Here is a 27807-nt window from a genome sequence, read left to right on the forward strand (position 1 = left end):
GCATACTATGATATTGTTGAGGTCTACTTTGCAACGAGAGGTGCAGAGCTCTTACACAGGAAGTGCAGGCAGGCGGACGATAATGGCGAGCAACCCGGTCGGCGAGTTCATCTCGAAGCTCATGGCGCCCAAGAGCCAGGGCGAGGAGGACACTCTGGTGCGTCGTGGCGCCTTAACGTTCCTGAATACGATGCTCTAACCCCTGTATCCTTCGGCAATGCAGGAGCACCTGTCTAAGGTGGCGGAAGGCGCTAAGTGGCGGCTGGACGATGACCTTCCGGCCCAAAAGAAGGTTGGCTTCCACCGCCACCACCAGTACACGAGTCCTGAGGGCTTCCCAGAGGTGCCGCGTCAGTACATCGTGACTACGCACTCCAAGGACCGGAACTTCGCCACGTACGCTGCCAACTCGTACTCGTCGGCTATTGCCGTTCAGGAGGAGATGAAGACTCGTCAGTTCTAAGCTAGCTCTTAAAGCTAAAGTTGTACCCTAGTTGCTGGGGGATCCGAAGGGAATGCAGAGTAATGGTGATAATTCTTCCGAGCAACGGGATAACAAAAAACTCAGAAACAAATGAAGGAATCGGTCGATGATAAACTATGGCTGGGGGAACTGTCGTGGAACTCTTGACAACTGGATCCGGATAGGATGGAGGAATTGTGTTTAGCTTGAGTGGTTGTGTAGATACAGTGTCGATCACTGTTCAGGGGCTGGCGCCGATGAATTATACAGGTATACCTGCAAGCAAATGACAAAATATGAGGTCATGAAAGAGGTCCATCTGGGCACCCTTATTGGCAACAAGAACAAAACATACTTTAGTGCCTTTGTAGGTGCGCTGGTCGTCCGGTTTCCAGCCTGGTATCGAGAACACGTATGTCACTATGCGCACCTGCAGTCGTCGTGCTTCTTCTAGCCTGCGCAAAAAAGCGATTCCACATTAGATGTAGATGGACCATCACAACACAATTTCGTAGTCATACTTCGGGAGGAGCATCTTAATTCCCTGCAGACGCCACATTAGCATTCGATCACCACTTCAACATGAAATGATCCACTCACTTGTGGCACGAGATACAGGAACAAGGCCGTTGCCAACGTTAGATCCACCTCCAACGCGTCACCATGCCGAATTTCCACCAGCGCCTCCACTCCATGCTCCTGCATCAATTGCAATGCAAAGATTCATCAGTCGGCTGTGCCAATAACACCAACCCAAAGAGACGCAAGCGTGTCATCACCTCAACGCGTGTCCGCGCTCGCTTCACCAGGTCTTCATCGTACTCCACGCCGACACATCTGCAACATAAGAGCCATACGCAATATACCATGGTACCAGTCAATTTTCATGAAATATTTCACCAACGTAATCGAACGATCCCGGCACCTGGCGCCAGTCTTCTCGGCGGCGTGCACCAGTATCCGTGCGTCACCGCAGCCCAAGTCGAACAGCACGTCGTCGCTTGAGAGCGCCAGTAGATCGAGCGCATGGTCCAGCACTCCGTCACCGCTGGGCGTGAATGGCGCGAGCTTTCGGCCAAGCGTCACTGTCGCCATCTTGGTCTGATACGAAGTGCTACATTTGAGTTCAGTATCGAAATTTATCCGGCAACAAATGCAGTTCGAATATCCGGCAAAATTCGTCGTGTCGAGTTTGAAGCAAAAGGCAACAAGAAGAGTGAATGTAGTCGGCAAAACGCTACAAGAGGAGTGTATGTTGTTGCAATGTTGCATGTCGTATTTCGTTACTTCATATCACGTAAGCTATGAAAATCTTTTTCACATTGCAGCATACACGACAGGACTGCGAGAAGTGAAGCTCCTCAGTCATGATCTTGCAGCTTAGAAAAGGTTGACTTCCTTCTTCTTGGCCTGCTGCTTCCACTTGGGGAGCTTTTCAAACTCGTCCTTGCTCATTTCCATTACCGTCTGGAACTCAGCGTCCGTGAGGTAGCTCTGTACGATAAAAAAAAATGTCAGTATCGAAAAACTACGTGAATATACAGCCACAAACATCTTCACTTACCTCCTTTCTAGCAATGTCGATACCCTCCACGCCAGCCTTCAGCTCTTCGTACGAAAAAGTCTCACCAGCACTGCCCGTCGCCTTAGCCGAAACCGGAGCAGGAGGAGCAGCCTTTGGGGACACCGGGGTAGCCTTGGGCGATGCCGGAGTGGCCTTTGGCACAGGAGCCTCCGTAGGCAGAATAGGGACAGCCCTTGTCGCGACAGGAGCAACGTTGGGCGATGCTGGAGCCTTGGGAGACAGGGGAGCCTCCTTCTCCCGGATATCCTCGTTAGTGATGGTGCCAGGAAGATCCTTGGGGGCGTTCTTCTCCTTTTCCTCCTTTAATTTCTGCAGACGGGTCTTGTAAGGGTCCAAGAATTCGTTCTTGGTGAAGAATTCGTCGTCCCAAGCCAAGAAGTGGCTCGTGAACATAAGCGGCTCGTTGTTGCAGTGGACGGCCACAATAGGCGTACCGTCACCACGTCCGTCGCTCTTGGCAACCGCCAAATACTTTTGAGCGAGCGCCATGGCCTCTCGTCTCTCAGGTTCGTTGGCACCAGCACCGATCCAGACGTACAGAGTCGTGTATGTATCCAAGATGAAGACATCGTCCGTGTTAAGGTCGTCCTGGCCGAAGTTGACGATCTCCCGAGCGTCAAAGTATCCATATTTGTTCGAGCACTGGAACAGACGAGGCTCGTGAGGGGCCTCAAACGAAGACTTGGTCTTAGCGTACTCGCCCTTGCCACCCAAGAACTCCCAGAACTCATCGGACTCGCTGCCTTCCTCGACAACCTCAGCATCACGGCTCTTCTTGAGGATCGAGGCAATCTTGGACGCAATCTCGCGCTCAGAAGCGCTGCTACCGTTACCCTGCCACTCGTAGACCTTGCTAGGAGTAACCAACACAAAGCAGTCGCCCGAGGTGAGGCTGGACGTCTTCTCGTCCACCTGAACCGCCAAAGTATTCTTCTCGTTGGTTCCCTTGACCTGGTACAGCGAAACTCCGTCCGTGTCGTACGAATCCTCATCGTCACGGTTAGTAAACGCACTGGCCTTGCCACCAGCGTGCACGATCATCGTTCCGTTGAAAAGCGCACGGAAATGTGCCGGCTCCTTGCCCTGCGTCACACGGACCTGAACCGGAGTTCCATGCATGCTGTCATCCAAGAACGTTGCCAACAGAGCCGACGCAGCCTTTTCATCCGTCGTGGACGAGCGTCCCTGCCAGAAGTAAATCACCTGCGTTGGCTTGCCACTCGAGGGTGTCACCACATGGAGAACAATGTAGCTGTCACCATCGTAGAAGTGTCCATACTGTTCCTTAGGCACTTCCACCTTGTCAAAGTCTTCAATACGCCACACTGTGACTTCGTGGTTGCCATCACCGTTAGGATCCACTCCAATATCCTCCTCATCCTGCGACGCAGCTTTCACCAACGCCTTAACATCAACAGGCTTGTCGTCCTGCATCTTCGCAACCCCCTTGCTGGCTTGGTAGCCAAATTCAAGCACTTTAGGCTCCGTCCACGCCTTGAACAGCGCAGTGAACAACGGCGTCTCACCCTCTTCAACCACACGAGTAATAGGCGTGTGTGAGGGACGACCTTCCTCCTTCAAGTAGTGCACAGCAACGGTCAACGCGTTCTTGCGCTCGCTGTCAGAGGCGGCTTTACCCACCCACACGAACACCTCGTTACCCACATCAATGATGAAGACGTCCTCGGTCTTCAAGATGTCCTTGGTGAGCACTCCCGATGACGGAGTAACGTCAGCAACCTGCAGGTTGTCGTCGGTGGAGCCGCTTACACGCAGTACCGTTGTGTTCTTCTTGACTGCGTTCTCGTGGTGCTCGTCAGTCTCACCCGACCGCGTCACAGTCTCGAAGCTGCCCAGAGCTTCCCAGAAGGCAGCATTTTCCGGGTCTTCGTCAATGAATGTGACGTCAGCGCGACCTCCGCGAGCTTCCCTGGTCTTGGTGATGAACTCCAGAGCCTTCGACTTCTCGAGACGGTTGGCCTCCTTGCCAGCATACAGGTAGAGCTCAAGGCCAGCGTCAAGGACGTAGGCGTCGTCCACACTCAGAGACGAGCTCTGTAGCGGCACCTGCTCGACGCGCACCGTGTGTTTTCCCTTGATACGGTACAGACGCGTCGCGTACTCATCGCGCTTAACTTCGTTGAAGCCGCTGGCCACGCCACCTTCGAGGTACTGCAAGCCGGTGGACTTAAAGTACGACAGGAACAGAGGCTACAGGTACACAATTATTTTATTAGTCAGTCGAGGCAACCTTAATGAATTGAGGTATAATGAACCCACCGATTCGTGGCCTTGGCACTCGCGGTGCTGCACGGGCACACCGCCTAGCGCGTCATCGAGCTCCACGGTCTTGTAAGCAGCCACACCGCTCTCGTCCGTGGACGTATCCTTGCCCAGCCAGAAGTGGATGTCCCATGTCAAGCCGCTGTTGATAGCAGAGAGAGAGAGAGAGACGCACAGGTACAGGTTAGATGCAGTGTGTGGGATTAATGATAATGGGTTGTACGTTCGTACGTCGTCGCCTCGCTCGTCTTGAGGAAGATGTAGCTGTCCCCACTGTACAGCTTGTGCTGTTCGGCGGCTGGCACGGCCACGGGCTTGAGGTCCTCAATGCGCCAGGCCTCCAGTCCGGCCTTCTTGCCCGCCTCACTGAACGCGCTGTCCGCCATAATGTTGTTGCTTGTGAAAGATTCTCTCTCCTTCAAGGCTAGTTGCCAAATGAGCTTCCAGCGGATTTTTCTGAAAACGTATCCAAGTTTCGATGACACGGTGGGGAAATAACTTGGATTCACTATGCCACATTTGTGATTTACGCTGCACGTGTTTCGGCGACACATTTCGCATAATTGTGGGTGAGGTGGTCAACCCAATTGTACGTTCGGCACACTAATATCATGTTGTCCACACAATCACAAAATGTGTACGTCGAATTGGACATTGCTTGACACGTTTTCAATATTACGGCACCCGGCCTCTGCTCTTCAACGTCCCAAGTTCAACTTTATCGTTAAAAACTTTGCCATTGGTTGGCAACCATGGTGCGTTAATGACGCACAAAATGTTCTGGAGAAAAGGAGTTCGAACTGAGCGGTTGTTGAGCTGTGTCGAGCGATGCTGCTGCTCACTCAGCGAAATACAGAGGCCACGCACCTAGCTATTCCAACGACAGTGCCTGCACAAGAACACATATACTGCAATTCTACCGTACAGTAGCGGTCATTGGTGATGAGTATCAGGAATAAGGTTGTAAACGTCCACGTTACTCGAGAGCTCTGGCGGTGACTACTCGCAAGAAACAAAGTTTCATTAGCGCTGCAAACGAAAGAATGAGGTGTGTTCTCTGCATTGGGGGTATGCTACACCAACCATCTCCACGAATGCGGCGACCTCAACCTCGAAATCTCTTGGTTTCGGTGTTAACAACCGCCACCATTGCTTTTCGTGCTGTTTACACCGCGTGTACCTTCGTATGTCCCTCTTGAAGAAGAACCAATCGGTGGCAGAACTAAACTAGTGCTGCTCATCAGGTCTGACTCGGGTACATGTAGCTTGTTGGAAGTCCTGGCGGCCAAAGGTATCGGAAGCAGCGCTCCTGTAGTTAGTTGAGACAGGGCCGTCACTTTAGAAATCGAGCACTGGATCTGCGTTCTGCCAGCGTGTTGTTGCGGCAACAACAGCCCAATGACGCTCAAACAGTCAAAATGATGCACATCCCGGCTGTTTATCAAGTCATGTTTTCAGCCAATGATATTCTAAGTTATTCATTTTCCGCCACTCATAATGGGCTCGGTCAGATGGTGGCACAATTTGGGCAGATTTGGGCTTGAAGAGCTCTCTACAGTTTTCAGGCTTAGCATGTCTGCCGTCACCGGATACCTCAGTCAATTTGTGTGCAGCACAGCAATCAGTGTCAGCTCGTGTGGCTGCTTGGTTATTCGACAATTCGCTCCCAAGCACCAAGCACCACTTTTCCTACACCCTTTGCACAATGCTGGCGCGCCAGATACGCTCCCAGAAGCGCTCGCTGCAGCATGCGGCGGCCGCTGTGCCACGTGCTTCCACTGCGCTGCAGACGCGCTTCCTATCGGCGCCCATCTCCACTGAGGACCACGAGGAGGACGAGGAGGCCATGAACTTCGGCGAACCCACAGGCTCTGAACATGACACGCTCGACACGTACTTAACGACGCTCAAGAAGTACAACCCGCCCATCAAGACGGGCTTAAAGGGTCTCAACATCATCCACGACCCGCTCTACAACAAGGGCACAGGCTTCCCTCACGTCGAGCGAGACCGTCTCGGTACGCTAGGGCTAGTGATCGATTTGATGCATTATTGCAACCCAGTCTAATATCTTGCGTGTGTGCAATCGATAGGTCTGCGTGGCCTGGTGCCGCCGCGTCGCCTGACGGTGGAGGCGCAGCTTACCAAGCTGTACGACACCTTCTGCCAGGAGAAGGACCCACTCAGCAAGAGCCGCTTCCTCACAGACCTGCACGACCGTAACGAGACGCTCTTCTTCCGTCTTCTGATCAAGCACATGAAAGAAATGGGTGCGTTCATTTAGAAACTCATAATTGTCGCCGCCAACTCACACTTGTGTGCATGTCAAACTTCAACTTCAGCTCCCATCGTGTACACCCCGACCGTCGGTGTTGTGTGCCAGAAGTTCGGTCACCTGTTCCGTCGCCCGCGTGGTATGTTCTTCAGCACGCGTGATCGCAGTCAGTTCGGCGCTATGGTGCACAACTGGCCGTGCGACGACGTGGAGGTGATCGTGGTCACGGACGGTAGCCGTATCCTTGGTCTTGGTGACCTTGGCGCCAACGGTATGGGTATCCCTATCGGAAAGCTGGCACTTTACACGGCTGCTGGTGGCATTGACCCGCGCAAGGTCCTCCCGGTGATGCTGGACACGGGAACCAACAACAAGAAGCTCCTCGAGGACCCGTACTACCTCGGTGTACAGCAGCCGCGTCTCACCGGTGAAGCCTTTTGGTCTATGGTGGACGAGTTCATGCGTGCTGTGCGTCACCGCTGGCCCAAGGTGCTCGTGCAGTTCGAGGATTTCTCAAGCGAACACGCTGCTGATGTGCTGAACGCGTACCGTCTGAAGCAGCTCTGCTTTAATGATGACATCCAAGGCACGGGTGCCACGGTTCTGGCTGGCGCTCTGAGCGCATGTGAGCGAGTTAACATTCCGCTCAAGGACCAGCGCATTGTAATTCTAGGCGCTGGTAGTGCTGGTCTGGGCGTGGCCACCACGTTGCTCCAGGGCATGCTACGTGAAGGTATGACGACCGAGGAGGCTCGTGAGCGCTTTTACATCCTCGACCAGCACGGACTACTGGGCGAATCTCGCGAGTCTCTGAACTCGGGCCAACAGTTCTTCTCGCGCAAGGATATCGCTGACAAGACGAGTCTTGTGGACGTGATCAAGCAGGTGAAGCCCACGATGCTGATGGGCCTGAGTGCTGCTGCCGGTGCCTTCACTAAGGAGGCTGTGGAAGAGATGGCCAAGCACGCAGAGCACCCGATTGTCTTCCCGCTGTCGAACCCCACGTCAGTGGCCGAGTGTACGGCTGAGCAGGCCTACGAGTGGACCAAGGGCAAGTGCGTGTTCGCCAGTGGCAGTCCGTTCGAGCCCGTCATGTACAACGGCACGCAATACAACATTAGCCAGTGCAACAACATGTTCATCTTCCCAGGTGTGGGTCTCGCATCGTCGGTGATCCAGGCCACCCGCGTGACGGACGGCATGCTCTACGCGGCTGCCAAGGCGCTGTCGCAGTGCATGACTCCGGAGGAGATTGCGAACGGCCAGGTGTTCCCGTCCGTGGAGAACATCCGTGATGTGTCGCTCAAGGTGGCTACTGCGGTCTGTGAGACTGCTATTGAGGAAGACGTTGCCGGTTTCCGGCCGACGATTCGCCGCGGCGGAACTCTGGAGGACTTTGTCGCTTCCAAGATGTACTACCCAACGTACCACGCGCTGGTCGAGTAAGCGACCTAGGAGTAGCGCATGCTTGGCTGATGGAGATACGAGTTTTTGATAGTGCATGAAAGCAACAGCTCGACGTCGACAGAACTCCACGTATGCATGCTCTGAAGCCAGCAGAGAAGTGCTGAAGTAAATGTACACACACCTTCTAATGGGTCACTAGGGCCCCACTTCATTAAAGTAGGAGCAGCGCAAAAACCCATTGAACTACTCTCCGTTCTCGTGCTGCTGGTAACGCCTCAGTGACGACACTGACGAACGGTATATTGCTCCGGGGCAAACTGCGAGGTGATCGTAGTTGGGGCCTCATCGACAAGGTTGCATTGCAGCAATAACGAAGCCAGGGAATGATTTGTAGCTTCATTTTGCAACCAGCTCACCTGTTGCTAGGTGTGTTTGGAGCTATCAGCGCAAATTTCGACACAAGCACGTCGAAGATATCACCGTCGTCGTCGTCGCCCGTCTTGCGCACAGCGTGCAGACAGCCAGTAACGGAGCCTCGTGGGGCGTCGATGTCTACTCCGCTGGCGTACTCGAACGTCTGACCCGGCGACAGTAGAGGTGTAGCGCCCACGATTCCAGGTGAATTCCGTGGAAGCGCGATCCTTTGGCCCTTCTCGCTCTCGAACGTGTATTGGCGTCCCAGTATCTGAATCGAGCACCCCTCATCTAGAATACACAAACGAACGTGTGAACATGCGTAGTCTCATGGAGCAGCAATTGACACGATTAGAAGATCCTTACTTTGGTTAGTGATGGTAACCCGGTACGTGAAGCGGTAGGTGTTCGAGGCTGGGTTGCTGTGGCTCTGCACATACTTACTCGATGCCTCGATGCGGATACCGTCTGTCACAGTCACTGTAAACATCAAACAACAAGCAATTGCCTATCAGGAACCCACAACCATCCCACTCAATTATGATCAAACGTACCGCTGGAGCACTGAGCTAACAAAAGTTGGTCTGATAGTTCGCTCAACGCTCTGCAACATTTGAAACCCCAATAGTGAGTTCACCTAAAACTCAACAGCATTTCAAAATCATTGCCGCTTACTCAATTGCTTCGTCCAACTTCGCACTCGCAGCCTGCCACACACAAAAGATCAGCGATCCATCAGCCCACCCTCAATAATTCGATCCGCATTTTTTCACCTTTTGATCGCTGATCTGCATGTTCTGTCGAAATGCCACCCGGATGCTCTGAACGATGTCGACGCTGGGCGATCCCATGCGAAATGCATTGTCCCTCAGCCTCCGGAATTCGTCCAGCGATGTGAGGACCCTCGGATCGTTCGTGCTCTGCGCATCCTCTTGCGTCGGAAGTGGTTCCACGAAGCCACCGGTTCCCCACTGCTCCAGCTGCAACTCGCGACGGATATTGAAGTGCGGCGTACGCTGCAGCTCGCGCGCGTCGCGCAGGAGACACCTGTAGATGGCTCGCACTGCCGCAGGCGAAGGCATCATCAATAATGCTCTCAGGTTGTGTACAAAACGCGAAATAATTGATGTCCGCCACACTATCGCAACATCATATCGTTACTTTCAGGGGGAAGATTTTATAGCTTTTGAATAGATCTGTAGCTTCTCGTCTAATAGACATCGTGATGGCGGAGACGACGACGACGACGACGACGACGCGGGGGCTGCCTGAGGAGGTTGTGACGCACCCTCTGGTGCTGTTGAGCATCGTGGACCACTACAACCGCGTGGCTCGTGATACGAGCAAGCGCGTGGTCGGCGTTCTTCTTGGCTCGACGTTCCACGGCAAGTGCGATATCACCAACTCGTTCGCCGTGCCTTTCGACGAGGACCTGCGCAACCCAGGGATCTGGTATTTGGACCACGATTTTTTGGAGAACATGTATCAGATGTTCAAGAAAATAAACGCCAAGGAGCGCATTGTGGGCTTCTACAGTTCAGGCCCAAAGATCCGCAAGGCCGACCTCGATATTGACGACTTGTTCCGCCGCTACTGCCCGAACCCGGTGCTGGTTATCTGTGACGTGCGTCCCAACGTGGAAGGTCTGCCCACCACAGCCTATGGCTCCATTGAAGAGGTGGAGGAAGACGGCAAGGCCATCAAACGCGTCTTTAAGCACATTAAGTCCACTGTCGGCGCTTACGAGGCCGAGGAGGTCGGTGTGGAGCACTTATTGCGCGATATTAACGATCCATCGGTGAGCTCATTGGCCGGCCAGGTTAAGCACAAAATGACGGCGCTTAACGGACTCAAAGAGCGACTAGAGGAGATGAAGACGTACCTGGAGAACGTGGTGGCCGGCCGCTTGCCACCCAATCACCAGATCATTTACAACATGCAGACCATCTTCAATCTGCTGCCGAACCTCAACATCGACGAGCTCGTGCGCTCCATGTTCATGAAGACAAACGACATGCATTTCGTACGTATTGAAACTCCCTTTTTGACGTGAAAAAATGGGTTTATTGACGTGTTTTTACTTGTTTTATCAGGTGATCTACTTGTCGTCGTTGATCCGCTGCACGATCGCGTTGCACAACCTCGTGAACAACAAGATTAAGTACAAAGAGTCGGAGGAGGTAGGCTTGACGGACAAGAAGGAAGAGAAGAAGGAGACGCCTGCTTCGGACAAGACTGCAAAGGACAAGACAAGCGAGAAGGCTCCGTAGAGTTGTCAACGCAGCTAAAAAAAAAGCGCCAATCGCTCCGAATGAATTGACTTTTTTCCACAAATTTACGATTCCGGTTTCACATGCCCCTTTTTATACAGTATTATGCCAAATGCTCGCTGACAAAACATTGGATCTGGTGTTTATCGGAGACTTTGGCGTGAAGTCCACCCATCGAAAGCTAGGCCTTGCGGTACTGCAATATCTTCTCGATATTCCTGCTCGTTGATCACTTCCGAATTTGCCTTCACCTTGGCAAGCCTCAACGCATTTTTCAAGAAATTCACGAAACCAATGGAAACTGAAGAAAGTGACAAGCAAAACGAATTCATCGCTGGCACTTCAGCAAGTGAGTTTATAGCATCTGGCCCCGATGCGTTCCATCGCTTCGTAGCCAACAAGTTCAGTCTGGCTGCTGGGCCGCTTCCTCGACTCGAAATCCGAATGCACAATCTCTCACTTGGAGTGAAGACGCGTGACACGACATCGAGTGCAACATCGGAGCTCCCGACACTGCCAACTGTACTCCGTCACGCTGTCACCAAGTCTCTCAGTGCCTGCTTGAATCAAGGCCATGACAGTATTGCGAATCGCTTCATTCTGCGAGATATCTCGGGTGGTTTCAAACCTGGAACCATGACGCTCGTTCTTGGTCAACCTGGATCAGGCAAGTCATCGCTCCTGCAGTTGTTAAGTGGTCGGTTCCCTCTTGAAAGTAGAGATATCACTGTGGACGGCGACGTCATGTTTAACGATGAGTCTCGCGAATCTCTGGCTACCCGTTTGCCGCAATTTGCTGCTTACGTTCCTCAGCAAGACCTGCACTTGTCGACTCTGACAGTTCGTGAGACGCACGAGTTCGCTCACACTTGTAGCACCGCGTACTTTAACAAGCATGTCGAGGACTTGCTGAATCGTTCAGTACAGACTGAAGACAACGTCCAAGCACAAGCCACGGCATGCTCACTGCTGCATCACTTGCCACAGATCACTCTGGAGCTTCTTGGCTTGCAACACTGCGCAGACACGAACATCGGTGGGAACCTGCAGCGTGGGGTCTCTGGAGGTGAGAAGAAGCGCGTTACCACTGGAGAAATGTTGGTCGGATACAAACTCGCCTTGTTCTTGGATAGCATTACCACAGGACTCGACAGTGCTGCAGCCTTCGACATCGTTTCAACCCTACGAGGTCGAGCTCGTTCCTTTGACCAGACTGTTGTAGCTGCATTGTTGCAGCCTGCCCCCGAGGTCTTTGAGTTATTTGACGATGTTCTGCTACTCATGGGAGGACGAGTAGCTTATCATGGCCCCGTGAGAGACGTCCGAGGTTACTTCGAAAGCCTTGGATTCTACTGCCCACCGGGACGCGACTTTGCGGACTTCTTGATGGATCTGGGTACGGATGAACAGGTTCGGTACCAAACAGGTTCAAGTCAATCTCCGCGTACGGCGGAGCAGTACGCTGCAGTTTTTGCGTCGTCGTCGATCTACCAGCAACAGTTGCAGCAATTGGAGACTCCAGTCGATGCTAGTATGGCTGAAAACACACACAAGTACGTGGACTTGATTCCGGAATTCCAGCAAGGCTTCGGCGCTAGTACATGGACGCTTGTACGTCGCGAGATGCTGGTTTTGAGTCGCAACATTGCATTCGTAGTCGGTCGAGCAGTGATGACTGTAGTCATGGGACTGCTGTATGCCAGCACGTTCTATGACTTCGAGGCTACCGACGTGCAAGTGATCATGGGTGTGGTCTTTTCCGTGATCTTCTTCGTGTCGCTGGGCCAGGCAGCGCAGATCCCGACGCTCTTTGAGGCACGCGACATCTTCTACCGTCAGCGTCGAGCCAATTTCTATCGCTCGTCATCGTTTGTGCTTGCTAGCACACTGAGCCACGTACCAGTGGCTTTATTCGAGACACTAGTTTTCGGGTCACTTATTTACTGGCTGTGTGGCTTCGTGCCCGACGTTGAGCTCTTCGTACGCTACGAAGCGATCGTCTTTCTCTCTAGTTTGGCATTTGGCGCTTGGTACTTCCTTCTGGTTGCGTTCACGCCCAATATGAACGTGGCGATGCCCATGGCGATGTTGTCCGTTCTCTTCTTCGTCATGTTTTCGGGTTTCGCCATCCCGAAAGACCAGATTCCGGACTATCTCATTTGGCTTTACTGGGCGAGTCCCGTAGCGTGGGGGATTCGCGGACTAGCAGTAAACCAGTTTCGAGCGCCTCGTTTCGACGTCTGCATCTACGAAGAGGTTGACTACTGTACTCTATCGGGAGGAACTATGGGGGAGTACTATCTGTCGCTGTTTGACGTTCCAGCGGACAAGAAGTACGTGGAGCTCAGTATGGTTGTCGTTGTTGGTTGCTATCTCCTCTTCTTGGTTCTCGCTGTATGGGCCCTGGAACATCGTCGCTTTGAGGGACCAGAGGATGCTGGAGTGTCTTACGATAGAGTTGACAATGGAAACCAGAAATCGGAAGCTGAACCGCCCCGAAACTTGAAAAATGCGAGGGACAGCTCGTACGGATTGGTGAAGACTCCACGGGGAACGGAGTCGGTGGATATCACGGTTCAACCTTCCTCTGGTGATTACAAAAGAAACTTTGTTCCAGTCACACTAGCGTTCGAGGATATCTGGTATTCTGTGCCCATGCCCCACCACCTGAAGAAAACAGATCCTGATAAAGAAGACAGTGATGCACAAATGGAAGCTGAAGCAAACTTCGGCTTACAGCAGGGAGATGTTGAGGTCTTGAGTCGAGATAAAACGCAGGACGGCATGCTACAAATTCTGAAGGGCGTTTCTGGATTTGCACGGCCGGGATTCATGACCGCACTTATGGGCTCTTCTGGTGCTGGTAAAACCACACTGATGGATGTTATTGCACACCGCAAGCCAGGAGGCTCTGTGAGTGGACGCATTCTACTCAATGGACACGAAGCTAGTGACTTGGCAATGCGCCGTTGTACTGGTTACTGCGAGCAAACAGACGTGCACTGCGAAGGTGCTACGTTCCGCGAGGCGTTAACGTTTAGTGCCTTCCTTCGGCAGCCAGCAGACGTTCCCGACAGCGTCAAGCGAGACACAGTTCGCGAGTGTCTCGACCTACTCGATCTTCACCCCATAGCTGATCGTATTGTACGTGGGGCGTCCATGGAGCAGCTTAAGCGACTCACAGTTGGTGTGGAGCTAGCAGCCCAACCCAGCATTTTATTCCTTGACGAACCTACCAGTGGCTTAGACGCGGCCGCAGCTAAAGCCATAATGGAAGGGGTACAAAAGGTGGCGCGTTCCGGCTCACTACAATTCACCAGCCGTCAGCTGAAGTTTTTGGACTTTTCGACAGTGTGCTATTGTTGCAGCGAGGTGGTCGAACAGTATTCTTTGGCGATGTTGGACCGCAATGCCGCGATCTGGTGCAATACTTCGAACAGCTTCCCGGTGTCACTCCCCTCCAACCAGAGGCTAATCCAGCTACTTGGATGCTGGAGTGTATTGGTGCGGGGGTCAACACTGGTGATAAAAAATCTGGAAGCGTGTCAGTCGACTTTGCAGATATTTTCAAGGCGAGTAAACTCCAGGAACAGTTGGATGCCGCGATGAAGGAACCAGGTGTGGCGTGTCCTTCGGAAGATCTGGCTGAGCTGACGTTTGCAAGCAAGCGAGCTGCTGGAGCACTGGTACAGCTTTGCTTCTTAGTTCGACGCAGTTTTCGGTCGTACTGGCGAACAGCGTCTTACAACATCACGCGTGTTGGTATCTCTCTGATACTCGCCCTGATCTTTGGAGTCGCATTCCTTGAGGCAGACTACGGATCATATGCTGGCGCGAATGCCGGCGTTGGTATGCTCTTCATTGCAACGGGGTTCAATGGGATCGTGTCCTTCTTTGGCGTCCTCCCTGTTGCAGTGGGTGATCGCGCCTCCTTCTATCGAGAACGTGCTGGCCAAACGTATAGCGCGTTCTGGTATTTTATCGCCGGGTCGATCGTCGAGATTCCGTACGTGCTGACCAGTACGCTTCTATTCTCCGTGATCTTCTACCCGATGGTTGGCTTCACGGGTGGTATCGTATCGTGGTTGCTCTTCTGGCTCAACACAGCGCTACTCGTGCTACTGCAAGTATACATGGGTCAATTGTTGGCTTATGCACTACCAACAGCAGAACTTGCCATGGTTGTCGGGGTGGTGGTTAACACTGCCAGTTTCCTCTTCATGGGCTTCAACCCTCCAGTCAACTCCATTCCAGCCGGGTACAAGTGGCTCTACCAGATCGTACCTCTACGATATTCCTTCAGTGCATTGACAGCGCTTGTGTTCGCGGATTGCCCGTCTGCGGGTGACTCGGACATTGGTTGTCAGAAGTTGGCCAACGCACCAGTTACACTCACGTTTTCAAGCGTCAAGGAGTACGTGGAGTACACGTTCGGTGCTCGACACGACCAATTGGCACGTAACATGGGGGTTGTAGTGCTTATCATTGCAGTTCTGCGAGTTCTGGGTCTGCTAGCGTTGCGGTTCATCAACTATGAGAGACGTTAGCTAAGCGATGCAAAATTTCAGCAAACGATGGTCTTTTTTCCAGTGTTAAAGTTTGCGTCTAGGATCTAGGCGCAGGTCTCGCCCTCGCCGTCCGAGAGGTCGAGCACCCAGTAGTGCTTGTACTGCTTGGTCTTGTCGTACTTGTAGCCGGGACCGATGAACGGGTAGTCGGCGTAGATGTAGTCGCTCGAGGCCTTGAGCCAAGCAGCTACCATGCTGTCCACGGATGTGTAGCCGGCACCAACCAGCTCGGCAGCGGCGGTCACAGTCAGATTCTGCGCCTCAAGGCGTTCCATCTGGCCGGATCCGTCCGAGCTCGAGGTGCCAATGAAATTGTTCTTGGCCATGTCCTCCGCGTGGACCTGGGCCGCAGCAGCCAACTTGGTGTTGATGCAAACAGCACTCAGACCCTTCTCGGCGCGTTTGGCGTTGACGGCATTCAGCATCTTAGTGTTGTAGTCAGCGACTTGAGCATCGGCTGAGCTGATGAGAGCCATGAGAGCGAGTGCTAGGAAGGTCTTCATGATACTTCTTGTACTTCACTTGGAGTGGTGGAGAGTTGGTATTGCGCTGCAATTTGGAGAATGAACGGAGAAGTTTTCCATTGCAAGGGCCATCGAGGGGAGCCCTCGCTGCAGTGAGAAACGCACTCCATGTCAAGCAAAGCTCAGGATTACTAGAATGGATTTCAGATGGGGAGGTTCGCTCGAGAAGGTCAATCGTTACTGGGTATATGTATCTCTTGCAAGAAGCTGCAACGTGTGTGGTGCAGGTTTCCAGCGTCACGACGTTATGATGCGCGTATCCTTTGTGACACCGGCATTGCGTTCATGCAAGCAGCAAATGTATAATCGAGGGAAGTCTTTCTAGCAGTCAGGACGCTACGTTGGTGTGGGTCCGTTGTGCTACGCTGCCAGGATCGAAGGTAGCAGGCCTATCCATTATGGTCTGGCTGTCTTCTGTGGAATTTTGCCACGCGCCCCTAGACTGACAAGTGACGAGGCAAATCTGAAGTTACCCTTGTTGAAGCATGTGTAACGTCTGTGGCCGTTCGAGCCGACGAACTCGATTACGAGCACCTCGCAATAATCCAGGAGAGGTGACAATACAGATTCCGCCCTCTAATCCGTCCCTCCCATAACCTCTATCGGATTTATATTATGCATTTTTGGAGGTCGTTTGAATTTCAATCAGGCGGGAAACGCACTTTTGAATCCCTGCGCGGCTAACAAACATGGGGCGCTGGCTGACCATCAAAGATAAGCGTGCTCTCATAGCGAAAGCGGGTGAGAATCCTGGAATGACGCACGCCGAACTTGCTGAGTGGTCGACCAAAACGTACAATCTTGGTCACAATCTTGGTCGACCATTAGCTAGAAGTACTGTGAGCGACATCCTTCGGAAGGCGCCGCAAACCATGAGCCCCGCACACGAGGACACCAGTAGGCGAAAGCTAGTCAAGGTGACGTCAATACGACTTGAGAAGGCGCTGTGGGAGGAGATGCAGAAGACAGTCACCATCAAGAACTGTTTCCAGCACACAGGTATTCTTTTCCCAGGTGTGAGCGAGGCAGCAGTGACGAGAAAGAAGAGCAGCGAAAGCTGCGACGTAGATATCCATGAGGTCGTTGCTAATACATCAGCTATGCGCATTTGAATGCAAATCAAAAGAAAAACCTTATACACTTCATATCCTGGCAAAGGGAAGAGAGTAGTACCTCGGACGGATTGGAGGGCGGTACCTGTACATGTATGAGTTGTTTCGGTGGGAAAGCGGTCATTCAAAAAGCTTTCCAGCCACACCAGGCCAAATTCATTTGCAAATTTTGTTTTTTATTATTGAGAATCAGCTACTGCCTCCGTTATTATGTGTTGAATAGTTTTTCTACAGGTGGATAAGTGCGGTAGGCAGCTCTCTCAAGCACCGATTTACTGGCAAGACTCTCCATCAGCGTTGGCGAAGTCGAGCACCCAGTAGTGCTTGTACGTCTTAGTCTTGTCGTAAGCGTATCCAGGGCCGATGAACTTGAAGTCGCTGAAGAGGTACGCGCTTGAAGACTTGGTCCAGGTGGCGACAACAGCGTCGGCACTGGACTGACCGGCAGCGACAAGCTCAGCCGACTGGGCGGTCTCAATACCCTGGACGTCGTAACGCGACGTCGGAGTGGAGCCGTCCGAGCCCTTGGTGCTGACCTTGTTGTTCTTGGCGTTGTCATCCGCGAGAGCTTGCGCAGCCTTCGCCAGCTTGGTGTTAATGCACACGGCGGCAAGGCCCTTCTCCGCACGCTTGGCGTTCACAGCGTTCAGGAGTTTGGTGCTGAAGTCAGCGACCTGGAGCTCACGGACAACATTGTCCTCGGCCTCGGCGTTCGTCATACCGACAAGCGCGACAACTGCGAGCGTGAAAAGTCCCTTGATGTTCATGGTGAAAGATGTTCTTGGATTCTTGCTCTTGAGGTAAGGATATTCCAGGTGTGTTGCGAACTGCAAAATCAAAAGTGAGTGGCTCTGTGGCGTGGCGAAAGGATTCCTGCCTCGGTGGGGCACGGGTCCGCGCGGGCCTGCAGAGCCCATGATTTCATGATTTTTTTTGGCAAAAGCAGGCCCGCCCTCACTGAGCCGTAATACGGATGGGAAGATTCCCTAGTACGCATGGGTGATCAAAACGCATAGCTGGGTACGCCGATGTCCACGGGTGCGGTCATGCGGCGGCCACTGTAAGTGACGCTCTTCGTTTGTGGTTATCGCCATTGCATGCATCTTACCAATATGCGGCAACATTGTCGACAAGAATTAGAAAAGGACTCCTTCATCTTAGGTAAATGCTGTAATATTTGCGGGGAACGCAATTCGCAAATCCCAACAAACTTCAACAACAAGCACAGGTGTGCCGCTGTTGCGACTCGTTGCATCTTCGCCTTCTCAGTGTTGTTTCACGTTCAAATTGAGAATTTCTCCATATAAAACGAGAAAATCTCCAATTAGAACTGCGTCAATAGAACTGCGTCAACTTTGAAATTTAGAATGTGATTGGCCCTAATAAAAGTGGTTTTTTTTATTTTCTGCGTCTTTTATGTCAACGATTTTTTTAGTATACAGTACCTGTTTATGAGATGAAAAAAATGAGACACGTAATAGTACAGACGATCCCTTCGGTAGTCATAGCATTGGAAGCAGCCAATTTATTCCTGTCTAAAGGTATTCCTATCCTCGAATGTACCACAATAGTTTGTCCCGAACAGAGCTAGATGCAAGGGCTCACAGAATCTACGGCCTTCCTCTGATTCGTTACAAGTAACGATATGGATATGGATACGCTGAAAAGCACTGGGCTCATTTCCAGTCTCGCAGTTGGCCACCAAATCGTCGCACGAGGCGTGCGCCAGTCTCCATCCGACCAGGTACTTGCCAGTTGGGTTTCGTGAACCGAATGTTGAACTGATGAAGATCTTTTGACTACTTTGGACGTGATTCGAGCTTTAGGATCAGAAGAAGTGCTTAACCTTCACTCTAATTGCACACCTGTAACGGCAACACCCTCTTCTGAAGAGTTTTCACCTCGTGGCAGCAATAATGCTCTTGTGCATTAATGACTTTTTCCATAGTTAAGCACCCGAGAATAGAAATATTTGACTTCAAATTTTGTGAAGTTACTTTTTGCAGCGGTTTTTTTTAAATCAATTCTCCAAAGTAGTCGAGAATTAGACAGGTTTGTGTTGCCGCCTTAGCAGCGTTTTCTTGTGTGCTTGGTGCGACGTAGAGCAGGTTATCCTAGAATTCATCAGGTACATAAGGTCGAATCTTATTGCGAAGTTCGGTCATCTTCTCTGGAGCGGAAGACAGGGGGGACTCCCCCCCCCCCCCCCTCCATTTACACACGCTCTTCCAACACTTTCTCAACCAGCGCCCAGCTTGCATATACTTGAATATATAAATCAGTGAATAAGCTCCAAGTACTGAATAGCAATTGGATTCTGCAGCTTCCGTGGATCACACGATCGTCATCAAAGTCAAATTTTGACAGTGATCTGCTGCTAGAATTCCAGCACTGACGAATGGCAGTACACCACAGTGCTGTAGTGGGTCAAGAAAGCATCCAGCATGTTGTTCCTGACCCACTGAGAGTGTTACAAGCTCCTACGATTTTGGATCACCTACCGGCCTGAATAGGTATTAATAATACAGACTGTATTATACTTGAAGTACAGTGCTTTGTACATGTACTACAGTCTAGAACCCCATCTTTTGTGCTGTTCGTGGTCGAAATATTGACCAGCTTCAACAGTTTTCCAGATTGAATCATTTCGAGCGATATAGAGGTCGTCCTACGACCTATACAGAAATCATGGGCTGTGCAAGGTAACCTTGCCAAGGTGACCCCGCACGCCATGTCATGGTTCACTTCACTTCTCAATTCGCACAGCAATTTCAAGTAGCCCCCTTCCCTTCTTCGACATCAAACACTTCGCTACCATGAACATCAAGGGACTGTTCGCATTTGCCCTCGTGGCACTCGTTGGTATGACCAACGCTGAGACTGCTGTGCACGAAGATCACGTTGCCCGTGAGCTTCAGGTCGCTGACTTCAGTAAAAAGCTGCTTGATGCGGTGAACGCCAAGCGCGCTGAGAAGGGACTCAAGGCGGTTTGCATCAACACGAAGTTGGCAAAGGCGGCTCAAGTCTTGGCTAGCGCAAGCACTACTGGGTGCTCGACCTCGCTAACGCGAATGGCGAGACCTGTGCGTAGAGCGCCTAAAAGGCTGTCCTATGATCTAGTGTTGCATGACGGGCAATATCTATATGCGAGATAGAACACAGCGTTCACCTATTTCATCGTTATTTGCAAACTTTAGTCACATTGTTATCTTATCGTGCTCCGCTTTTTTTTTTTTTTTTTTACCATAGCACCAGTAGTTGGATACTACTTAGTACTATTAATACTGTAGTACGTTTCGCTAGTAAAATTGACCTCGATATTTTTTTTAAAATAGATGGCCTCTTCTGCTAACCTTGTCTGTTACTAGTAGACCTTAGCATGAAACGCCAATAATCAAAGCTTGTCCTTGGTTGCTTGACTTCAACGTTGGTTTCGGTGAGCTAGGTGCTTTTTACAATCTCGGTTTCCTGCAACGTTACTGTACGTGTACAGTACACTGTACTATCCTGACATGACGCGGATGCATCATGCATTGCCTGCATGGAATTGCACCTTGTATCGCGTCATAGAGATCACACTATAGAGAGTTCCCATCTTGCCACAAAATATTGATGGAAATCACAGGCTTTGCCGAGGCGAAGACTGCGGCTCCTTCTTGTTGATTCACAGTAACCTTCCTCACTTTCCAAATTGCGACGAAATTCCAAGTAGCCCCCACCCGAAGACAGAAAAAACCAAGCAATACCATGAACATCAAAGGACTATTCGCGTTTGCACTGGTCACCCTCGCTGGAATTGCCAACGCCGACGCCGAGAACCACGTTGCCCGGGAATTGCAGGTGGCCGACTTCAGCACGAAGTTACTGAACTCTGTGAACGCCAAGCGAGCGGAGAAGGGTCTCAAGCCCGTCTGCATCAACACGAAGCTTGCAAAGGCGGCGCAGATCCTTGCTGACGACAACGCCAAGAATAACAAGGTCAGCACTCGTGGATCGGACGGCTCCACTCCCACTTCCCGTTACGAGGCCCAGGGCATTGACACCGCGCAGTCCGCAGAACTCGCTGCTGCCGGTCAGGCTAGCGCGGATGCCGTGGTGGCCACATGGGTCAAGTCTTCCAGCGCGTATCTCTTCAGCGATTTCAAGTTCATCGGTCCTGGTTACGCCTACGACAAGACGAAGCTGCACAAGCACTACTGGGTCATGGACATGGCCAACGCCGATGGCGAGGTCTGCGCTTAGACGGCAACTGCCATGCCAATGCACTTTTAGCATTTTGATAGCGAAGTACCATCGATAACATCGTAATTCCATCGATATTTTTTGTACACTCATTTTTTTTCATTTCGATGTGCATCAAATGGCCAACATTATGCATCCCACTTCAACATCCAATAAATCGTATTTTCCTCCAATCCCCTGTCCCAATTCCATCACATTTCATCCACTCATCTTTCTGGAGATAATGACCAGCCAAAAACGCATTACCAAATCGTCTCGATGGCCCGTGCCGCGATCGCCACCAAGACCAAGAAGAAGCCGGCGGACTTTAAGCGGCCCAAGCGCAAGGTGGGCCGCCGAGCTGCGCCCGCGGCTAATGTGACGTCCGTGGGCATCACCTCTCGCCGCATTAATCTATTGGAGCAGTCGCTTCTGCAGGACAAGGCTGGCGCGGCCCAGTTGACGCACCGGCGTCAGGCGCTGCCGGAACTGTTGCAACAGGCGGGCCACTACAACGCGCATGTACGCCAACGCGCGTTGCAAGGTCTTAAAGAGTTAGCCACGCAGGCCACGGCGGCTAACCTGCGGGCCAACGCTTCAGTGCTGCTGGAGCGCTTCTTGCCCACACTGCTGGACGAGGAGGCTGTAGTGCGCGAAGCCGCAGTGCAGGCGTGGAAGGCCATACTTCCTGTGCTCCGCAGTGCGCTGGCCCCCTTCGCCACACTCGTGGCCACTTATCTATGCAGCGGCCTGACCCATTTGCAAGTGGGCGTACGGCAGGACGCTCTCAAAGCCATCGGCGAGCTGGTGGATGAAGCACCCGAGCTGCTACGCGATGACGCAGGTCGTGAGGCTTTGGCCAGACTATTAGAGAATTTTAGGGACTTGATCTGCGCCGCACAGACCCAAGGAATCAGGATGATGAACACATACGACCTGTTAATGGGCACTGAGTCTTCAAACTCGGCCGGAAAGAAAGGAAGCAGTGGCCGAAAAAGCAACAAGGCTAAGCAGAAAAGCAAGAAGCCCAAGGCGCCATCGGGAGCTCTGGCGCTTAGATTCTCGGCACTCAAGGTGCTACACAAATTGCTACTATCTGTGAGTGTTAGCCAAAGTTGTGGGAAGATCGCTACGGCCCGGTCGGCCTCTGTACCGACGACAAAGTCGCTGCTACTGTTTCCCACCCCGCGGCTTGTTACGACCAGTATGTTTGCTGCTGCATCAATGACTACCAGCTCTGGAGAGAAGGCGAGTGCTTCATGGCAGGAAAAAGTACGTGCGCTATTGCCATCGCTACTGGATCTGTGGCTGGAGTGTCTTGAGGGAAGCACCGACGCACTCTCGGACGTTCATGTGGAGCACATGAAGTACATTGTGGAGTGCACGACTGCTGTGGTCGGCGCTAATACCGATCGGCTGAATATTGACGAGGATGATGCAAAGAATAACGAGTTTTTCCAGGCTGCGTTGAAGTTACGAGAGGAACTTTTGGCACCGGAGAACTTTCCAATGTTACCAAGTGCCAGTGCGACTCTCGCTGCTGCTGATGGCCCGGGGCTTTCAAGATGGCATGGGATGAATGCGGCGCTGGCCAAGTTGGCCTGTGAATATCTTCGCCTTCCTGCGTTAATGCGAGGTTCGGACAAGGAGGACGCGTTGGAGCAGCGTGCATGCTCCTATGTGGTTAGTACACTGGCCAAGTACAAGGAGACGGTCGAGCTTCGTGCGGTGGCCAGCATGCAGAACGTCCTCCAGCCTCTTCTGGAGGTGGTGACGCTCATCTTGGCGTCTGCGTCGCAGCGTAGCGAGGACAAGGAGAAGACGACCGCTGGACGAACGCTCTTGCTGGATGCAGTGACTCAATTCTACGTGCTGTGCACGCCCAAGTCCGTCAGCTTCCGTAGCTGCACAGCATTTGCCGTCGAGCAGCTCGAAATTGCGCTCCGTGGCCAACAGCGACAGAGCTACAAGCTGGCGTGGCCCATGGTCATGCAGTGGGTTGTATGTCTTGCGGATCTGCTCGGCCAACTCGATCCGCAGCACATGGAGCTCGGCCGCCGCAGTTTACTGGCCTTGATCTCCGTTCTCAAGCAGCTTCCTGCTGAATTCGCAACTAGTGACCAGATGGACGGAGTGCTAGCCAACTTGTCAGCGTTCTTCGATCTGGCAGCGGTGCCGTGTGCTTCCATGACTGAAGATGAGAAGCAGAGGATGTTGGCCAGAACCCGGTTCGATGCCTTAGGTGCGGCCGATCAACTCGCCTTTGTGGCGCTTGTGTACCATATTCCCCGGTATCCTGTGTCTCTGCTGCGTGCACTTGCAAGTTGCTGCAAGAGTCCGCGTATAAACAGCGAGGCTAAGAGCTTCCTGGTTGATATTCTGTTCCAGAGACGTGAGGCTGTGGATCTCGCTCACATTGTGAGTTTCCTGGTCAGTACAGCACTCGCTCCGGTCGATACTAACGCGCTCCAGCAGCGTCAACAGCTTCAACTTGTTGGCCACGTGTGCCGCACTTTTATTGCGATGAACTTGGGCAATTCCCTGCCGAAGATTCTGGCGCCGACGTTGGCCAAGGCTCAAGCGCGTGAGGACATGAACGCGACCGAGTTACACACTTTATTGCTGTTTTACCGGACGTGTGTGGTATCTGCTACTGCTCAGACTCAACAGCGCTCGGAGATTCCCGTGGAGATGGAGAGAGAACTTGTGAGTTTGTGTACTAAGGTGGTGACAACTTATAATGCTACGTCGGAGCAGGCGACGACGCCAGAGGAGATGGATACTCGTGAACAGGAGCGATTACTGGTGGAGGCTTGTGTATCGACGTTGGTTCTGAGCGAGATGAACATCTTCGCGTCGTTCTTGGAGGAACTTGTGGCTCAAAAGGTTCCCGTTTTGACTCGTCGACTGCGTGTACTTCAGGGGTTAGTGCGGACATCAAGTCTGACAGGGGCGTTCAAACGCCACCAGAACATCGTTGACAAACTGGTACTTGCTGTGGAGCAACAATTTCCTGGTGATGATGAGGTTGCGCAACTTGTTCGACAACTACGCGGTGATCTGGAGCTGCTTGCAGTAAGCTAGCTGTACTGAAGATGGCTCCAAGTAAATAGACATGGATGAATAATATGTACGAGCAAGAGTCTTATTTTTTCCATTGCCTTTTCTAGCAGAACGAACTTTGAGTATTGTTGAGAAGAAACAGAAGCATCATGGTGCTAAGTGTAATGCATCTTATGGTTGTTGTCGGGGTGATCTGCATCCTCTCCAATTATGTTTCGGCGGGACACTCAGCGATGCTCGACGACAATCCACAGGTACAGTGTGCTCAAGAACATTTTACTTGTGGTATTTCCATTTATCTCTTTCTAATGCTAACAGGCGTGCAAATGGGACATCACGATGTGCGCCGATGGCACGTGGGTCTACCGTTCTGCGGAGCTCAACTGTGAATTCAACGAGTGTGCGGTAAACGCTCCCTGATGGTGAAGGCTACTTGCGCCGGAAGGCTTTCCTAGATGCTTTTTTTAGCGTTGGATTCGACTTCGAAGTAGGCAGTTTAGTGTTTAATAAAAATAAAACTCATAGAGCACTACGCAAAACGTCGGCAGTTGACTTTATCAATTTACGATGAAGCATCACTCGTGGATCAAGGCGATAGCAGCGAGCGCGCTGTCTCCAAGAACAACGCTCCGCAAAAGCAACAACAACTCTGCGAATCTTGTCGCTACCGATGCAACTGCCTCTCCGATCCCGCTTGCATTGCTAGCAACACTGACTCGTGTCGTAAAGTTTCTCGATAAAAATCACCTCGAAGAGGAAGGGCTCTATAGTAAATCCGGAGTGGGGCTGGAACGCAAGGAGCTACTTCGTCTCTGTAGATGCAATCAATTGCCAGATTTGTCCGTGCACAGTCCTCACTCTGTGGCTACCGTCGTCAAGGAGGTGGGAATTGGTCCAGGATATTTTTTTTCTTCTTAAAACGAACTGAACGCCATTTCTGTCTAGATACTTGGTGAGCTGTATGAACCGCTCATTCCTGCTGATATCAGTCACCAACTATTGGAAGCTGTATCTGCTGGACAAATGAATGAAAAAGCAGAAATTGTTGTGATAGAGATTTTTAAACAAATTCCTTTTTCCACGCGCGAGTTTCTACAAGTCTTCCTGGGTCATTTACATAATGTACGTTTCGCTTTTAACTTTTTTTGCGTGTCAGATGACTCCTAATTACGATGTGTCAAGGTTGCAGCAAGTGGATCAAGTCATATGAGTGTGGCGAATCTCGCCTTGAATGTCGGCATTGCGTTGGTTCGACCATTAGAAGACAAGATTACTGTGAACTCGAGTACGAACACCCTCTACTATACTTCAAGACCCGTAGAATTTACCGTAAACTATCTGTTTACTGTGCCTAGAGACCGTGATGCGCCGCCGAAAATGCATCGCTGAGTTCCTCATCCGACAAGCTCCTTCATTGCCTTACGATTGTGCAACCGAGATGAATATCCCTGCTATCCCCGAACAGATATCCACGTCAACGGTTGATACAGTTACCCCTGGTTCGACAAAGCAACTTTATTTTGTTCAGGTTACTTGGGATGCAGGAGAATCAAATTTTACAGTCGAGCAGCTGGAGGTGAGACCTCATTTATTTATTTAAACGTGGTCTAACATAGATCTGCAGCAAGTGTTTAGCAAGTTTGGCCAGATTGAGAATCTTGGAATTAACGATTTAGGCAACAGGTAACGGGAATCGAGGCTCCGTGATTGAGACCTCACTGACAGACTTCTTATCTTTATTTGCACAGAGCGATCATAGCCTATGCTGATGCTGCCGGAGCTGCAGCTGCTGAGCAAGCCTCTACGCCTGCTCTCCGTGTTCGTCGCCGGAAACCGAGGCAAGGTGAAAAACGACGCGAATATTCCCCGCGCAGTTTAGAACACTCGAGATCTCAACCCAATCCGGATGACCAACTCAGAGACGTCTCTGAAGCTGCTATGAAGCCTACAACAGACGAAAGTGCATCTGCTCTGCAAGTATCGGAACCAGAAAACAAGAGTGACTTTCAAACACGGCCTAAACTTGAAGCGAAGGATGCTGCACAGGCTCAAAGTACAAAAGATAATACTGCTGATGACGCTATCGTTGTTGAAGATATCGAGGACGACCAGTTTGATGATATTCCGAATTCACAAAATATGGCCCTACAATCAAAGGAAGATATTCAAACAAATACAAATGACCAAAACGAGGATAATGAGGCTCGGAGTACTGCTAACGAAGGTGTGAATGAAGAGAACGTAACAAATAATCAGCAAACGATCCCTTCCAGTGCTCCAAAACGATCTTCCGTACAAGAAGCACCTGAGTCCGAGCACACTTCTGCAGTGGAGATCAATACGGAACCGGAAGAAAACGAAGCTGTTCTTTCCTCTGAAACCGAGTACCAAAACGATATAAACGATTCCAATCAGAAGACACCGCCACAAGGTTTCCACCTGATAACTGCAGATGAAAGCGGTGAACGTTTAGCAACGAACCCCAACGATGCTATCAAGACGGCTTCGCAATCACCGCCCATAATTTTTGCAGTCGAGGACGATTGTACTGACACCACCAATCAAACGCTAGGAGCGAGACGAAAAAATGAAAGCTTACATACTGAAGAAGCAAAGCTGGGTGAACCTTCTTTACATATTTTGGCTGAGAACGGGGATCCAACCTCAGACTGTAACCTCGCTACAATTCCAAATGCCTCAATTGAAGAGCTGCAAAGCAGGCTTCTCGATATGGAGAAGGTAACATCTAAGATACTACGGATCCGAAATGTTAGGACTGACAGTATTCTTGTATTCCAAATTATCTTTAAAATTGTAGATCCTCAGTACATCCACTTCAGCTCTATCCTCGACAAAGCTGGCGAACGAGTTCGAACGCGCGGTGCTACAACTACACAAGCAGATTCTCGATATGGTGGCAGAATGTTTGATTTTCGTGGGGTTAAAACATGGAGAAGTTTCCGGCAAGTCGATGGGGACAACGAATGCTGAATTTCTTGATTTCCTGGAAGCACAGTCCAAAACTCAAGTGAAAATACTCGAAGTCGAAGTACGTGCTGGTCAGGAACTACTCCGGTTGCACAAGACGCAGTACGAAAAAGAACGGGTAGAGGTGCGTAGGTCCATGTTAAAAATTACGTTGAAGATACTGAAGTTTATTGTTTTATTAAGTTCGAAGAAGAAATTACCGCACTGCGTGTGGGTCGTACGGAGGCAGAACGACTGTGTGCCGAGCTTCGCACTGATCTCCGGAAATGTCGAAGTGAATTGGCATGTCATGTTGCAAACGCAACAGATATTCAGAGGTAAATCTGAGCGTCATAGTGTGACGAATATCTTTTGTTTATAACAATATTTCATTGTACAGACAAAAGAGCGTACTGGAAGAAAAACTTGCTAGAAGCGAGGACAAGATGCACGCTAAAGAAGTTGCGCTAGTAAAACTCCAAGTGGAATACGACAACATGCATCGTGTCGCGGCTGAAGCCCAGATGCGAGCGGAGAAACTTAAACAAGGCGTGCACGAGGTCCTCCAGCCTCTTCTGGAGGTGGTGACGCTCATCTTGGCGTCTGCGTCGCAGCGTAGCGAGGACAAGGAGAAGACGACCGCTGGACGAACGCT

At 51.3% G+C, this 27807-nt stretch overlaps 14 protein-coding genes across 14 annotated transcripts in view; 9 read left to right on the forward strand and 5 right to left on the reverse strand.

Annotated features, from left to right (window-relative positions):
* Positions 1 to 2: 2 nt before the first annotated feature.
* PPTG_02290 (hypothetical protein) lies at positions 3 to 815 on the forward strand. The gene is made up of 2 exons (XM_008893350.1): positions 3 to 157; positions 224 to 815. Exons 1-2 carry the CDS (start codon positions 8 to 10, stop codon positions 461 to 463), a joined length of 390 nt encoding a protein of 129 aa, XP_008891598.1. The 5' UTR covers positions 3 to 7; the 3' UTR covers positions 464 to 815.
* Positions 698 to 1558, reverse strand: PPTG_02291 (hypothetical protein; the record flags this gene model as incomplete). The annotated part of the gene is made up of 6 exons (XM_008893351.1): positions 698 to 739; positions 819 to 918; positions 985 to 1007; positions 1064 to 1162; positions 1243 to 1300; positions 1389 to 1558. 6 exons carry the CDS (start codon positions 1556 to 1558, stop codon positions 698 to 700), a joined length of 492 nt encoding a protein of 163 aa, XP_008891599.1.
* A 285-nt stretch (positions 1559 to 1843) lies between these two features.
* On the reverse strand, positions 1844 to 4717 carry PPTG_02292 (hypothetical protein; the record flags this gene model as incomplete). The annotated part of the gene is made up of 4 exons (XM_008893352.1): positions 1844 to 1957; positions 2028 to 4259; positions 4329 to 4473; positions 4563 to 4717. 4 exons carry the CDS (start codon positions 4715 to 4717, stop codon positions 1844 to 1846), a joined length of 2646 nt encoding a protein of 881 aa, XP_008891600.1.
* Positions 4718 to 5927: 1210 nt separating this feature from the next.
* Positions 5928 to 9011, forward strand: PPTG_02293 (hypothetical protein). The gene is made up of 3 exons (XM_008893353.1): positions 5928 to 6349; positions 6425 to 6601; positions 6674 to 9011. Exons 1-3 carry the CDS (start codon positions 6037 to 6039, stop codon positions 8050 to 8052), a joined length of 1869 nt encoding a protein of 622 aa, XP_008891601.1. The 5' UTR covers positions 5928 to 6036; the 3' UTR covers positions 8053 to 9011.
* Positions 8150 to 9534, reverse strand: PPTG_02294 (hypothetical protein). Its single transcript, XM_008893354.1, has 5 exons — positions 9201 to 9534; positions 9103 to 9134; positions 8982 to 9031; positions 8794 to 8907; positions 8150 to 8718 (listed from the first exon to the last, which is right to left on the reverse strand). Exons 1-5 carry the CDS (start codon positions 9510 to 9512, stop codon positions 8426 to 8428), a joined length of 801 nt encoding a protein of 266 aa, XP_008891602.1. The 5' UTR covers positions 9513 to 9534; the 3' UTR covers positions 8150 to 8425.
* A 118-nt stretch (positions 9535 to 9652) lies between these two features.
* Positions 9653 to 10787, forward strand: PPTG_02295 (hypothetical protein; the record flags this gene model as incomplete). The annotated part of the gene is made up of 2 exons (XM_008893355.1): positions 9653 to 10450; positions 10521 to 10787. 2 exons carry the CDS (start codon positions 9653 to 9655, stop codon positions 10695 to 10697), a joined length of 975 nt encoding a protein of 324 aa, XP_008891603.1. The 3' UTR covers positions 10698 to 10787.
* Positions 10788 to 10991: 204 nt separating this feature from the next.
* Positions 10992 to 15244, forward strand: PPTG_02296 (hypothetical protein; the record flags this gene model as incomplete). Its single annotated transcript, XM_008893356.1, has 2 exons — positions 10992 to 13985; positions 14066 to 15244. The coding sequence occupies 2 exons, from the start codon at positions 10992 to 10994 to the stop codon at positions 15242 to 15244; spliced, it is 4173 nt and encodes a 1390-aa protein (XP_008891604.1).
* Positions 12101 to 16003, reverse strand: PPTG_02297 (hypothetical protein). Its single transcript, XM_008893357.1, has one exon. The coding sequence runs from the start codon at positions 15766 to 15768 to the stop codon at positions 15310 to 15312; it is 459 nt and encodes a 152-aa protein (XP_008891605.1). The 5' UTR covers positions 15769 to 16003; the 3' UTR covers positions 12101 to 15309.
* Positions 16004 to 16461: 458 nt separating this feature from the next.
* Positions 16462 to 16924, forward strand: PPTG_02298 (hypothetical protein). The gene has a single exon (XM_008893358.1). It carries the CDS (start codon positions 16479 to 16481, stop codon positions 16899 to 16901), a length of 423 nt encoding a protein of 140 aa, XP_008891606.1. The 5' UTR covers positions 16462 to 16478; the 3' UTR covers positions 16902 to 16924.
* A 134-nt stretch (positions 16925 to 17058) lies between these two features.
* Positions 17059 to 17763, reverse strand: PPTG_02299 (hypothetical protein). The gene has a single exon (XM_008893359.1). The coding sequence runs from the start codon at positions 17666 to 17668 to the stop codon at positions 17174 to 17176; it is 495 nt and encodes a 164-aa protein (XP_008891607.1). The 5' UTR covers positions 17669 to 17763; the 3' UTR covers positions 17059 to 17173.
* A 1954-nt stretch (positions 17764 to 19717) lies between these two features.
* On the forward strand, positions 19718 to 20056 carry PPTG_02300 (hypothetical protein; the record flags this gene model as incomplete). The annotated part of the gene is made up of 1 exon (XM_008893360.1): positions 19718 to 20056. The coding sequence occupies one exon, from the start codon at positions 19718 to 19720 to the stop codon at positions 20054 to 20056; it is 339 nt and encodes a 112-aa protein (XP_008891608.1).
* A 466-nt stretch (positions 20057 to 20522) lies between these two features.
* On the forward strand, positions 20523 to 21235 carry PPTG_02301 (hypothetical protein). Its single transcript, XM_008893361.1, has one exon. It carries the CDS (start codon positions 20649 to 20651, stop codon positions 21141 to 21143), a length of 495 nt encoding a protein of 164 aa, XP_008891609.1. The 5' UTR covers positions 20523 to 20648; the 3' UTR covers positions 21144 to 21235.
* A 157-nt stretch (positions 21236 to 21392) lies between these two features.
* Positions 21393 to 24370, forward strand: PPTG_02302 (hypothetical protein). Its single transcript, XM_008893362.1, has one exon. It carries the CDS (start codon positions 21402 to 21404, stop codon positions 24204 to 24206), a length of 2805 nt encoding a protein of 934 aa, XP_008891610.1. The 5' UTR covers positions 21393 to 21401; the 3' UTR covers positions 24207 to 24370.
* A 1178-nt stretch (positions 24371 to 25548) lies between these two features.
* PPTG_02303 (hypothetical protein) overlaps positions 25549 to 27807 on the forward strand; it is a gene marked incomplete at both ends in the record, with an annotated part of 4069 nt that continues 1810 nt past the window's right edge. The window contains 6 exons of the mRNA XM_008893363.1: positions 25549 to 25684; positions 25802 to 25868; positions 25934 to 26924; positions 27004 to 27297; positions 27357 to 27490; positions 27553 to 27736. Of these exons, the coding sequence (XP_008891611.1) occupies positions 25549 to 25684; positions 25802 to 25868; positions 25934 to 26924; positions 27004 to 27297; positions 27357 to 27490; positions 27553 to 27736 (1806 nt within the window). The remainder of the gene's footprint in view (positions 25685 to 25801; positions 25869 to 25933; positions 26925 to 27003; positions 27298 to 27356; positions 27491 to 27552; positions 27737 to 27807) is intronic.

The sequence above is a fragment of the Phytophthora parasitica genome (genome assembly GCF_000247585.1).
Source record: "Phytophthora parasitica INRA-310 unplaced genomic scaffold supercont2.2, whole genome shotgun sequence".
Classification (NCBI taxonomy): Eukaryota; Oomycota; class Peronosporomycetes; order Peronosporales; family Peronosporaceae; genus Phytophthora; species Phytophthora nicotianae.

Bases quoted from the DNA above. Each gene is read 5' to 3' on its own strand.
- PPTG_02290 (XM_008893350.1), top strand. From the start codon at position 8: ATGATATTGTTGAGGTCTACTTTGCAACGAGAGGTGCAGAGCTCTTAC. The intron at 158-223 runs GTGCGTCGTGGC...TCGGCAATGCAG, and splicing joins AGGGCGAGGAGGACACTCTG to GAGCACCTGTCTAAGGTGGC.
- PPTG_02293 (XM_008893353.1), top strand. From the start codon at position 6,037: ATGCTGGCGCGCCAGATACGCTCCCAGAAGCGCTCGCTGCAGCATGCG. The intron at 6,350-6,424 runs GTACGCTAGGGC...TGCAATCGATAG, and splicing joins CGTCGAGCGAGACCGTCTCG to GTCTGCGTGGCCTGGTGCCG. The intron at 6,602-6,673 runs GTGCGTTCATTT...CTTCAACTTCAG, and splicing joins CAAGCACATGAAAGAAATGG to CTCCCATCGTGTACACCCCG.
- PPTG_02294 (XM_008893354.1), bottom strand. From the start codon at position 9,512: ATGATGCCTTCGCCTGCGGCAGTGCGAGCCATCTACAGGTGTCTCCTG. The intron at 9,135-9,200 runs GTGAAAAAATGC...TGTGTGTGGCAG, and splicing joins TGCAGATCAGCGATCAAAAG to GCTGCGAGTGCGAAGTTGGA. The intron at 8,908-8,981 runs GTACGTTTGATC...TGATGTTTACAG, and splicing joins GTTAGCTCAGTGCTCCAGCG to TGACTGTGACAGACGGTATC.
- PPTG_02297 (XM_008893357.1), bottom strand. From the start codon at position 15,768: ATGAAGACCTTCCTAGCACTCGCTCTCATGGCTCTCATCAGCTCAGCC.
- PPTG_02298 (XM_008893358.1), top strand. From the start codon at position 16,479: ATGGGGCGCTGGCTGACCATCAAAGATAAGCGTGCTCTCATAGCGAAA.
- PPTG_02299 (XM_008893359.1), bottom strand. From the start codon at position 17,668: ATGAACATCAAGGGACTTTTCACGCTCGCAGTTGTCGCGCTTGTCGGT.
- PPTG_02301 (XM_008893361.1), top strand. From the start codon at position 20,649: ATGAACATCAAAGGACTATTCGCGTTTGCACTGGTCACCCTCGCTGGA.
- PPTG_02302 (XM_008893362.1), top strand. From the start codon at position 21,402: ATGGCCCGTGCCGCGATCGCCACCAAGACCAAGAAGAAGCCGGCGGAC.